At 42.9% G+C, this 13,265-nt stretch overlaps 1 protein-coding gene across 1 annotated transcript in view; it reads right to left on the reverse strand.

The window, feature by feature from the left end:
• LOC135051009 (uromodulin-like) overlaps positions 1 to 13,265 on the reverse strand; it is a 339,516-nt gene that overhangs the window by 20,648 nt on the left and 305,603 nt on the right. The window contains exon 3 of the mRNA XM_063957210.1: positions 5,748 to 5,812. Within this exon, the coding sequence (XP_063813280.1) occupies positions 5,748 to 5,805 (58 nt within the window). The 5' untranslated portion in view covers positions 5,806 to 5,812. The remainder of the gene's footprint in view (positions 1 to 5,747; positions 5,813 to 13,265) is intronic.

A 13,265-nucleotide genomic window follows, 5' to 3' on the forward strand; every position in this document is an offset into this window, starting at 1 on the left:
TTAATTCTATCAAAAGATACACTAATTACTGTATTTATCATTATAGAATATGGTGGTTCTATACTTCTGAGCATGTCCACTAATTTAGTAACAATAGTTACATTTAGGGGGAGATTCAAATGTTTGAAAAGTCAGTTGGGAGTCTGTTTTTTCCTATCTAATAGACAGGAAAAAACAGACACCCAACTGACTTTTCGAACATTTGATTCTCCCCCTTAGAATGCAAAGTTATTATGCGTTATTTTATTATTGATGTAGGTTGGGCACCCCTTAACCAGTGTGGTTCATGTACCAACCGTACTCCATATACCTTGTGTGCTGGTATTATATGAAATTACACACATATGGTAGAAGCTGTTGTATTGACTGAGGCATCTGGAATGCAAATACAGGCTCAGATTTATCAAGCCTTGGAGAGTGATAAATTGCATGGTGATAAAGTACCAACCGATCAGCTCCTGACTGTTATTTTTCAAACACAGCCTGTAACATGGCAGTTAAGAGCTGGTTGATTGGTACTTTATCACCGTGAAAGTTATCACTCTCCAAAACTTGATAAATCTAGGCCTGTGTCTTTTAACAGTCGTTGAACAGAACAACTGTGGCTTACACGCATTTGTGTGCTTTTAAAAGTCTTCAGAACTCTTGGATCACCTACAGACTAATTTTAATTACAAAATAGATCCTATTATGATAAATATTATACAAATTTGAATCCATTATGGTGAATGTTGTACAATGCAGAGATGATTTTGATTTCAATTTTGCAATCTGGATCCAAAATATTGTGGCTATGGTCTAAAACACACCACAACTTTTTGGTTATTGCATATTTAATAGGTTTGTTAAATTATTTCCCCAATTTTTATTTTCTAAGTTTCTCTCTCGTCTCAGCTCTCTACTCTTTTCTCTTTATTGCTCTCTCTCACTCTCTTCTATGAGCTTGCACACTCACTTCAGGCTGACTTTATCTCTCAATTCCGTTTTTATGCAAAATGGTTCCTAAGGCAAAACTTGAAAATCCTGAGCAACCAATCAATGAACAATACCCCTGTATATGTGGAGAAGTAATGAGTTTCTGCTCCAATGTCCTGATCCATTTACTTCCTATGTACTATTTTATACCTAATAGCAATGATACCTCAAACAATAGAGTTTGCGGTTCAATAGTCCATTATTTGAAACAAATATATATTGGTAAACTCCTGGGAAAAATAATAGTAGTAACGAGCCTTTAGATTAAGAAAATAATATATATTTTTTTGACCTGAAGATCTCTATCTGTCAAAAAAAAAAATTATATTGCAGATATATAGTCTACAGTGGTTAATGCCATCTCAAGATAGGCTTAGCTATTGGGAAGCAAGCTAGGAAAACCTTGTTTTTCAGAGCTTATTAAGTTGGAGAAGACTGCAACTCCCAATTAAATATATGGGAACTGCGGTGTTACTTAACTGAATGCAGAAGATATCTTTGAAATCTCCTGCATTCAGCATTTAGTAAGTTGCAGAGATACTATAATCATCTAATTAATAGGTCATAAATAAATAAATAAATAAATAAATAAATAAATAGGTAAATAGGCCCTAGAATGTATTTGTTTGTTACCCAAATTGATTCAATTACAGCCATCCTACATAAAATTTGAGATAAATACAATGTCAGTTTAAGACCATAGGAACAGTGCTGGATTACCAGACAGGCAAAGTAGGCACCAGCCTAGGAGCCCTGCACCTTTTAAAGGCCCTGTGACAATGGCTCAAAACAATATTGATTTGATATTGAGTGAAAATTATAATCAGGCTTTCTTAAATTGTTTCCAAAAGATAGAAAAATTAATCAACTCAAAGAAACAAAAACTTTACATTATGACTTTATAGAGATAATACTGTATTAATGTAATATACCCATTAGCAACTTAAAACACATAACCCATAGACATCAGATTCACATTACAGTTTACAGATAGTAGACTGTTGGTTGTTAAAATTAAAAAACATTATAGGAGATCATTTGCAAGGGGGTCCCCGAGATTTTGACTTCCTAGGGGCCTCCACATGGTTTAATTTGGCACTGCCTAGGAATATAACTTTCTTATTTATTTGTAAAAATCACTTTCAATTATATTCTTGCCTTTCAACTTTTGCCTTACATATTTGTAGAAATGTATAAAAAACAAACTTTTTGTAAAATCTAATCCATCCATCCATCCATCCATCCATCCATCCATCCATCCATCCATCCATCCATCCATCCATCCATCCATCCATCCATCCATCCATCCATCATAGGAAACACCTGTCCTGGTGCTATAGAATGAAGGGTAATTGCAACAAAAATAGACAACACAACTCAAAGACAAAAGGGGTACTAAGGCACTAAGGGCACTAAGCCTTGGAGAGAGGTAAAGTAGATAGAGGTAAAGTACAAGCCAATCAGCTCCTAACTGCCATGTTACAAGCTGGATTTGAAAAATAACGGCTAGCAGCTGGTTGGTTGGTACTTTATCTCTGTCCACGTTCTCTCTCTTCAAGTCTTAGGACATATACCTCAGAGATCCTTTTTAGTTTACCATATCATTTCTTTGAAGTGTTCAAGAAACTTCATGGCTATTGTGGTCAGTATCCGAAGGACAGGTTGACAGTAGTTAGGTCAACAGTTAATAGATTGACAACCATTGATCACCATGGACAAGGTCGACATGGGAAAAATGCAGACACAGTGAAAAGGTTGATAAGGGACATATCAACACACGCAGGGCCGGCTCCAGGCCTACTAGCACCCTGAGCGAGAAAATATAAAAGCCCCCCCCCCAAACCGCGCGCGCTCCAGGAAAAGTGGGTGTGGCCTCCAGGAAAAGTGGGCGTGACCTCGTATATTATCAGACTATAAATATATTTTCACACCCCCTCAATTAGCAGCCTGACACATAACAGCCACAGTAGTGTTCCTTAAACACAATGTCTACAGTATAGTGGCAGATACACATAATGTGCAGTGCCAGATAGATATGATATGCCCCCCAGCAGTGCCAGCTACACATGACATGCCCCGCAGCAGTGCCAGCTACACATGACATGCCCCGCAGCCATGCCAGCTACACATGACATGTCCCCCAGCAGTGCCAGCTACACACAATATGCCCCCCAGCAGTGCCAGCTACACATGATAGTGCTCACTTTTTAGGGCAGGGTGCTGATCACAGGGAGGGCACATTTTTAAGTTAGAAGGGTGAAATTCTGTACATACTGTAATGCTTGGTGCTCATCTACCTACATGGTAAAGCATGGGCGTTGCTTCGTGGGGAAGGTGCGTGGCCACATAATAGTGGCAATTCGCATTACACCACACAGTAGTGCAGTTAATACACATTGCACCAGGTAGAACCTCCTATACACTTTGCGCCAGGCAGAGCACGTTAGACACTTTGCGCCAGGAAGAGCACTGAGACACATTGCCTAGCCACAGACGTCTAGCGGAACACTACATGATATGCCCCCCAGCCGTGCCAGCTACACATGACATGCCCCCCAGCAGTGGCAGATACATAAATGGCCACACAGTGCCAGATATGTCCCCACAGTTCCAGATACATAAATGCCCCTACAGTGCCAGCTACAGAAATGCCCCCACAGTGCCAGATACAGAAATGCCCCCACAGTGCCAGATACAGAAATGCCCACACAGTGCCAGATATGCCCCCACAGTGCCAGATACAGAAATGCCCCCACAGTTCCAGATACAAAAATGCCCCCACTGTGCCAGAAATGCCCCCACAGTGCCAGATACATAAATGCCCCCACAGTGCCAGATACATAAATGCCCCCACAGTGCAGGAATCAGAATCAGAATCAGCTTTATTGGCCAGGTATACTTGCGTATACTAGGAATTTGTCTTCAGTTTGCTAAACAACAGCCAAGTAGGTAACAGGTAAGCAGGTGTGTGTGTGTGTGTGTGTGTGGGGGGGGGGGGGGCAAGTAAAGTTACACAGATAGGTATACCGTAGGAACACAAGTTAGTTACATGTACGTCTAGTCAGTCAATCTTCAGGAGTTCAGCAGGCGGACCACTTGGGGAAAGAAACTTTTGAGGCTTCTGGTGGATCTGGCGGGGACAGCCCTGTAACGCCTGCCTGAAGGAAGCAAGTTAAACATGCTGTGGCCGGGGTGTAGCTGGTCTTTTACTATCTACATTGGCCGCTTTTTAGCTCTGGACAAGTACAGGTCCTGGACTGAGCGAAGGTCGGCCCCGATGATCTTCTCTGCGGTTCTGACCACCTTTTGGAGCCTGCATCTGTCCCTCGCGCTGGCGGAGCTGTACCATACGAGTATTGAGGAGCACAGTACCGACTCCACAATCGCGGAGTAGAAGAGGAGCAGAAGCTTCTGTGGGATGTTGAACTTCCTTAGTTGCCTGAGGAAGAACAACCTCTGCTGCGCTTTCCCAACAGTGGCGTCATCGTTGGACCCCCATTTAAGGTCCCGGGAGATTGTGGTCCCTAGAAACTTGAAGGAGTCCACTAGCGATACCACACTGTCAGCAATCGTTAGCGTAGCTGCACTAGATGACTTCTTCCTGAAGTCCACTATCATCTCGACAGTTTTGAGGGGGTTGAGCTCGAGGTTGTTGTGGATGCACCACTGGGCCAGCCGGTCTACTTCCCGTCTATAGGCCGATTCATCCCCATCCTTGATGAGGCCGATGATGGTGGTGTCATCGGCGAATTTGATGATCCTTACTGATTGCGCCTCTGAGGTACAGTCATTTGTGTACAGGGAGAAGAGCAGGGGTGAGAGGACACAGCCCTGAGGGGCCCCTGTCCTAATGGACCGCGCTTGAGAGGTGAATTCCCCCGCTTTCACCACCTGTGTCCTATCTTTCAGGAAGTCTATTATCCAGGAACAGGTAGCTTCTGGGACCCCTAGGCGAAGTAATTTGGGGTGGAGGATGCTGGGGACGATTGTATTGAAGGCCGAGCTGAAATCGACAAAGTATGAAAAAGGTAGAAATAACAAAAAAATTGTAAATAACTTATATCGACCGTTTCATGTGTTCAGGGCCGGCTCCAGGTACGACTATGGCGGTGCCAGCGTGCGGCGCCCATTAAGGGTGGCGCCCCGCGCGGCCGCTCTAGTCGAACATGCCTGGAGCCGGCCCTGAACACATGAAACGGTCGATATAAGTTATTTACAATTTTTTTGTTATTTCTACCTTTTTCATACTTTACCATCCATGTGGACCATGATTAAAAATAGTATCCTGCCCGCAGCACAGCGAGTGAAACGAGCCATGCAAGAGGATGTGGTGCACTAATTTTGGCCCATGATCATGTTACGGCGAAAATGAAATAAAACAACATAAAAAAAAACTCATGTAGACCTTTTCATGTGTTGATCTTTTCATTGTGTCAACATTTTTCCCATGTTGACCAATTGTTGTGGACTTATTGACTGTTGACCTTATCTAGGTTGACCCATTGATCAGTAACCATTTTGGTCAAGGTAGCTTTGATGAATTTCAAAGGTACTATCTTGTCTTGTATATTTATCTATCCATCTTTCTCTCTGTACTCAGATGTAGCCAGTATTATCCACAGTGATTTTGAATAACTTACTGAAGTTATGAAGCCATAGGTGAAATTAGAATATAATTGCTCAAGGTAAGACATTTAATAAACATTTTAAAACAAATATCCACATGCATAATTGTGGGTTATTTTATGTTTCTTTATTTTGTTGTTTCTTACCTGATAATAACTGAGTGCAGAGCACTAGGACCAGTGTTATAAAACTCTTCATTGTCATGCTGATTCTAGAAGAGACAGGGATATGAGCATGTTTCTCATTTAATGAAAACAATATATCTCCATGTTCTAAACTTTCCCAAATTCTCCCCTCTCTGTTGATGATAAACCACTTCTCTATATAATTTTCAAAATTGCTGTATGAACTGCAGGTGTCTGTGTGGTTGGGCGCCCAAAAATCTGCTAAGAATAGTGCTTAAATTTAGTCCTCTAAACTAAAGGAGGAATTTATATGTTTATTGAAATGCATGTACAGAGTACTGCATTGAGCATCAGAGAGACTACAATGGCTGACAGAGTACAATAACCTATAACTTAAAATATAAGAGATAAGTTAAGTTTTGTCATGGTATGGTAACATTTAATATACATTTGTCTATATTACTAGAAAATCCTTAATATTGGGTTAATATATATTGCAGATTTAGTAGCTATGTCAAAAACAATTTTTCAAAACTAGCCAGATTCTTGTAAAGTCTAGGATAGGCTGAAATGCTGAACAAAAAACAAAAGATTTGAAGTTAAAAAAAATAAAAAAATGATTTGAGCGTATTGGAGATGACAAGAAAAACCAACATTCCAAACAATCATTACTAAAATGTACTTGTCTAATCAATGGTTATCTGTCTAATAAACATTTCTCGCATTATCCATACAGTCTTATATGAAATTCACAATATATTGTCTTAAATCATTTTAATTATTCAATCAAAACCATTCTCTAATTTAGTGGTCAGTCAGTGTGTTAGTTTAATACTATTAAAGATTGTAAAAGGAAATAATACATCACTCTTTGGGGGAGATTTATCAAAACTCAGAGATAGATAAGATGGAGAGAAATAAGTAGTAAGACTTGGGAGAGAGATAAAGTGGAACAAGATAACTTACCAACCAACCAGCTCCTGTCATTTTTTAAACCCAGCACGTAACATGGCAGTTAGGGGCTGACTGGCTGTTTTTTAATCTCTGCAACTTTATCTCTCTCCAAGGCTTAGTACTTTGACCTCATAGTACCAACCAATCAACTCCTGTAATTGTTCAAACCCAGCCTGTAACATGGCACGTAGGAGCTGATTGGCTGGTACTTTATCTCTGTCCACTTTATCTATCTCCAAGGCTTAGTACATAGGCCCCATAGTACCAACCAATCAGCTCCTGACATTTTTCCTTCACAGCCTGTAAAATGAGAAATAGAAGCTGATTGGTTAGTACATTATCTCTCTCCACTTTATCTCTCACCAAACTTTGATAAATCTCCCCCTTTTACATAGAATAAGCTGCTTAGTATAATATGTCAGAGAGGTATAATTACCGTGATGTGCAGATCAGATGTTGAGGACAGCTGTGAAGTGACTTTATTTAGATGCTGCTTATATACTGTTGTGCCTCTTGTTTAGCCACAGGATGTAGGATGATAAGGTGTGGTACTTACGACATATGCCATTCTTTTTTCATTAGTGAGATGATAATATGAGGTATTTGACCTTAAGGCTAGATGGATTCTGCAACGCTACTGCCAGACTGCACCCTACAGTAATTTAGGAGACCTGCCTAAGCCAGCGGGACATGTAAAGTGTAATCACGATACAATCTGTTTATAAACCCAGGCTGACTTTTCTTATATGGGATCATTTTGTTATTTCTGCCTCCATTGTGGGCTATTATATCTTATTTGTACTTTATTGTATATGCTTCATCTGCTTTTTGTGAGCTAAATTCTATATTTTTTAATTTCCGTATTCTCCATCAACACTTTGGTTAACAAAGGGAAGTACGCTACTCAGGGCTGGATTGTAGATAAGGTGGTACAGGCAGCTGTCTAGGGCCCAGTGGCACCTTGGGGCCTTTTCTGTGTCCGAGTGGTAGGGGTTCCAGCCAAGTGTGGGGGATGGTGGGGGTTAACCCCTGAGTGGTGGAAGGCGTTCTGGATGAGAGCAGGGGAAGGGTGGTAGTGAGTGTAGAAGAGAGAGTTCTGTCTGAGAGTTGGGGAAGGGTGAGCACATAGTATTAAATAAGGGGGGAGGGGGATGGTTGGCATGCATAGTGTAGAATATGGATGAAGAAGGTGGGTATACATAGTGTAGAATATAGAGGTAGAAGGTAGGTATACATAGTGGGGCTAATTTGCTGCTGTGTGTTTTCGCACAGCGTGCGATCAGGTCTGAACTGCACATGCGCAGGTGCTGCAGTGCACCGGTGCATGCCAGAGATGCGATCGCCTCTGCCTGATTGACAGGCAGAGGTGTTCACTGGATGGGAGGGGGCGGGCCAGCGGCGTTGGGCCGACGTTTTGGGGGCGCGGTCCGGGCAACACAGGTATGCCCAGACCATGCGGGGGCATCACACGCAGCCGCTGCAACCCGGATAGCGACGGGCAGCTCCCTGCCATCGCACAGTAGCTGCACTGGGAGGGAGCTACTCTTAAGGTACAAAAGCATCCCCGCCGTGCATTGCTTTTGTACTTGTCCAGGGAGGAAGAGCCAGACATGCGGGGCGGACTAGCCCTGTGCTGGGCATCCCCCCACATGTCTGTGAAAGTGACAGTAGATGTGCTAAATTTAGCACATCTACGATCAAGTCTGAATTACCCCCAGTGTACAGTATGGGGGAACATGATGGGTATACATAGTATAATCATAGTGTAGAATATAAAGGGAGTAGGTGGGTATACATAGTGTAGAATATAGAGGGAGAAGGTGGGTATACATAGTGTAGAATATAGATGGAGAAGGTGGGTAATCATAGTGTAGAATATAGAGGGAGTAAGTGGGTATACATAGTGTAGAATATAGAGGGAGAAGGTGGGTATACATAGTGTAGTATATGGGGGGACATGGTGAGTATACATAGTCTTGAATATAGAAGGAGAAGGTAGGTACATAGTGTAGCATATGGGGGGACATGGTGAGTATACATAGTGTAGAATATAGAGGGAGAAGGTGGGTATACAGTATATAGTGTACAGTATGGAGAGACATGGTGGGTATACATAGTGTAGAATATGGAGGTAGAAGCAGTGCCGGCTCTACCATTAGGTAGCTTTAGGCGACTGCCTAGGGGCGCCGACCACTGGAGTGCACCACTGAATTCATCCAGCGAAAAACTGAAGGAATTCTCTGTATGCGGTTCAGTAATGAACTTACAGTTGGCGGAATGGAACACCATGAGAGCATACAAATATATGTATGTCTGTGCATATATACAGTATGTACGTATACACATACAATTAAAGGGATGTTGGCATCCCAGCATTCAGAATGCTGACGCCGGAATCCCGACAATCGGCATCCTGAGTTTTAGTATGCTGGGGAGGATTAGGGTTAGGCTGCGGGGAGGGAGGGTTAGTGTAAGGGGCAAGGCTAATTAATTTAATTCAAAATGTCGGTATTATGGTGTAGGTATTTTCACCGTGGCATCCCGTACCCAACCAAAATTAAATATCCCCACCAGACCCCATATACAGTATTATTTATTTATTACCAGTTTTTTTATATAGCGCACACATATTCCGCAGAGCTTTACAGAGAATATTTGGCCATTCACATCAGTCCCTGCCCCAGTGGAGCTTACAATCCTTATTCCCTATCTCATATACATGCAGTCACATTCACGCTAGGGTTGATTTCTTGGGAGCCAATTAACTTACCAGTATATTTTTGGATTGTGGGAGGAAACCGGAGTACCTGGAGGAAACCCACGCAAGTACGAAGATAATATACAAACTCCACACAGTTAAGGCCATGGTGGGAATCAAACCCATGACCTCAGTGCTGTGAGGTAGTAATGCTAGCTATTACACCATCCATACAGTATATGAAGAATAGACAGCACTCATGGATTTTTTTATGTGAAATACTGTATATTGTGAACAAAGTAAAACATTTTTGCAGGGGTTTGCAGGTTATGGGGCACTAGACTGAAGCTTTGGCTAGGGTGCAGAGAGACCTTGCAATGGCCCTGGGTAGAAGGTTTGTATCGTATACAGTATGGGGGGAACATGGTGGGTATACATAGTGTAGAATATGGGAGGTAGAAGGTGGGTATACATAGTGTAGAATAGAGAGGGAGAAGATGGGTATACATAGTGTAGTATATGGGGGGACATGGTGGGTATAGATAGTGTAAAATATGGGGAAGAGAAGGTGGACATATATCAATATTTCATGACATTTTAGGGTTTCTGGCTTATGACTGAATTGGCTTTGTGCTTCTGTTCTTGTAGTAAATAAATGAGACTATATGTAGCACCACATCACTGAAGAATATGAAAAAGTATTAATTGTCTTTCAAATTTACCACTGAATTCTAACTATCTCCAAATATGGACCTGGGAGCGGTACCAGCCATAAGAAGGTAGGGTGGGGTAAAACATAGATACACTGACTCAGGGATTAGAGAAGAATGTGCTGAGCTCTGTTTGGAAGAGTTTAGTTTTAAAAGTGACGAGCCAACAAAGGCATTCTTTAGCTCCAGGCATTCATATGCAAACAGGTTCAAGGCCCACTAGCCAGTCACAGTGCCTCCTACTCCTGCATCTTGCTGGCTAGATGCATGACCAGCTAGGGGTTTTAATCTGGATCTGACTCTACCGCTTCATACCTTTTTCCTTGTGCTTGTGGTAACACCCAGGGTACACTACCATTTTGCTTAGTCCACAAATAAGTATTGCATGTACATAGCAAATAATTACAGTTTGCAGAAGTCTACATTATGGACCTTGACCTTATGTACAATAAGTACTGGACTGCCTATTTTTTCACCATTGAACCTAGATAGTCAATTTAGAGCACAATATGATGTATGGACCATTGCTTTGGAATTAGACAGTTCATTAAATAAATGATTCAATTGTTTCATAAAATGTTTCAATGTGCTTCATTTATGACATAAATTAATCAAGAGAGTGAGAGGACATCTGGGCAGTCTTAGTTACATGTAAAACATGTGAGACAGGAGACACGGATCTCCAGCGGCATGTCACGGTGGCGGGCTTCTCCTGGCTACTTAAGGTATGTTTGATTCTATATCACTACTATTTAACCTAGACAAAGGGGCGTTGTGGCCCCGAAACGTTGGTGCCTATTATGACACTGGTTTAAATACAATTTTGATATTTTTCAAGTACTCCGTATATACTGTATGTATATATATATATATATATATATATATATATATATATACATATATTTATTAGAGATGAGCGGGTTCAGTTCCCTGAGTACCAAACCCTACCAAACATCACGTCCCGAGCCCAGATCCGAGGCCTGGGCTCGGGACTTCCCACCAGACTCGGAAACCAGAACGAGGCAAAATGTCATCATCCCGCTGTCGGATTCTCATGGGTTTTGGATTCCATATAAGGAGCCGCACGTCGCCGCCATTTTCACCCCGGCATTGGAGAGTGTAGCGAGAGAAAGTGTCTCCATCCTCACTCAGTGTCTGTGCGGGAAAGTGGGGTGGCGATTTCAGTGCTGTCTTGTGCTTCTCAGTCCAGTGTAGTGTCTTATGCTGCATCAGTCCAGTCACAGTGGTGGTGTCCTCTGCTGCCATATGTCCAGTGTAGCTGTATAAGTCCAGTGCAGTAGTGCTGTGTTGTCCTGCATTAGTACAGCATTAGTACAGTGGTAGTGTCTTGTGCTGCATCAGTCCAGTGACAGTGGTGGGGTCCTCTGCTGCCATATGTCCAGTGCTGCTGTATAAGTCCAGTCCAGTGGTGCTGTGTTGTGCTGCATCAGTCCAGTTGTAGTGTCTTGTGCTGCATCAGTCCAGTCACAGTGGTGGTGTCCTCTGCTGCCATATGTCCAGTGCTGCTCTATAAGGCCAATCCAATGCAGTGGTGCTGTGTGTCCTGCATCAGTCCAGTAATGGTGTCCCTGTGCTGCTGTATAAATCCAGGGGTACTGCCATATAAGTCCAGTGGTACTGCCGTATAAGTCCCGTGATACTGCTGTATATGGATATATGGACATTGGGTACAACTGCATTTTTTAGGACACTGGTGAGTTTTTTTCTGGCGTCCGTGTACATTCTCGGTATCGCCTGCCTAGAGAAGTGGAAACTAGATGGTATTTGGTAACGGGGGCACACTACCTCAAGAAATTGTCTAGTTCCCTGTGAACTAACGGCGGATACCGGACGCACGTCTAACACCAACATAGTTGTCAAGGCCTCAGTTATCCGCTTTGCAACAGGATGACTGCTGTGATATTTCATCTTCCTCGCAAAGGACTGTTGGACAGTCAATTGCTTACTGGAAGTAGTACAAGTGGTCTTCCGACTTCCCCTCTGGGATGACGATCGACTCCCAGCAGCAACAACAGCAGCGCCAGCAGCAGTAGGCGTTACACGCAAGGATGCATCGGAGGAATCCCAGGCAGGAGAGGACTCGTCAGACTTGCCAGTGACATGGCCTGCAGGACTATTGGCTTTCCTGGGTAAGGAGGAAATTGACACTGAGGGAGTTGGTGGTGTGGTTTGCGCGAGCTTGGTTACAAGAGGAAGGTATTTACTGGTCAGTGGACTGCTTCCGCTGTCGCCCAGAGTTTTTGAACTTGTCACTGACTTATTATGAATGCGCTGCAGGTGACGTATAAGGGAGGATGTTCCGAGGTGGTTAACGTCCTTACCCCTACTTATTACAGCTTGACAAAGGCAACACACGGCTTGACACCTGTTGTCCGCATTTCTGTTGAAATACTTCCACACTGAAGAGCTGATTTTTTTGGTATTTTCACCAGGCATGTCAATGGCCATATTCCTCCCACGGACAACAGGTGTCTCCCCGGGTGCCTGACTTAAACAAACCACCTCACCATCAGAATCCTCCTTGTCAATTTCCTCCCCAGCGCCAGCAACACCCATATCCTCATCCTGGTGTACTTCAACACTGACATCTTCAATTTCACTATCAGGAACTGGACTGCGGGTGCTCCTTTCAACACTTGCAGGGGGCGTGCAAATGGTGGAAGGCGCAAGCTCTTCCCGTCCAGTGTTGGGAAGGTCAGGCATCGCAACCGACACAATTGGACTCTCCTTTGGGATTTGGGATTTCGAAGAACGCACAGTTCTTTGCTGTGCCTTTGCCGCAAGTCTTTTCTTTTTTCTAGCGAGAGGATGAGTGCTTCCATCCTCATGTGAAGCTGAACCACTAGCCATGAACATAGGCCAGGGCCTCAGCCGTTCCTTGCCACTCCGTGTCGTAAATGGCATATTGGCAAGTTTACGCTTCTCCTCAGACGCTTTTAATTTTGATTTTTGAGTCCTTTTTTTACTGATATTTTGTGTTTTGGATTTTACATGCTCTGTACTATGACATTGGGCATCGGCCTTGGCAGACGACGTTGATGGAATTTCATCGTCTCGGCCATGACTAGTGGCAGCAGCTTCAGCACGAGGTGGAAGTGGATCTTGATCTTTCCCTATTTTTTTAACCTCAACATTTTTGTTCTCCATATTTTGCGC

Source organism: Pseudophryne corroboree, chromosome 2, assembly GCF_028390025.1.
Source record: "Pseudophryne corroboree isolate aPseCor3 chromosome 2, aPseCor3.hap2, whole genome shotgun sequence".
Lineage (NCBI taxonomy): Eukaryota > Metazoa > Chordata > Amphibia > Anura > Myobatrachidae > Pseudophryne > Pseudophryne corroboree.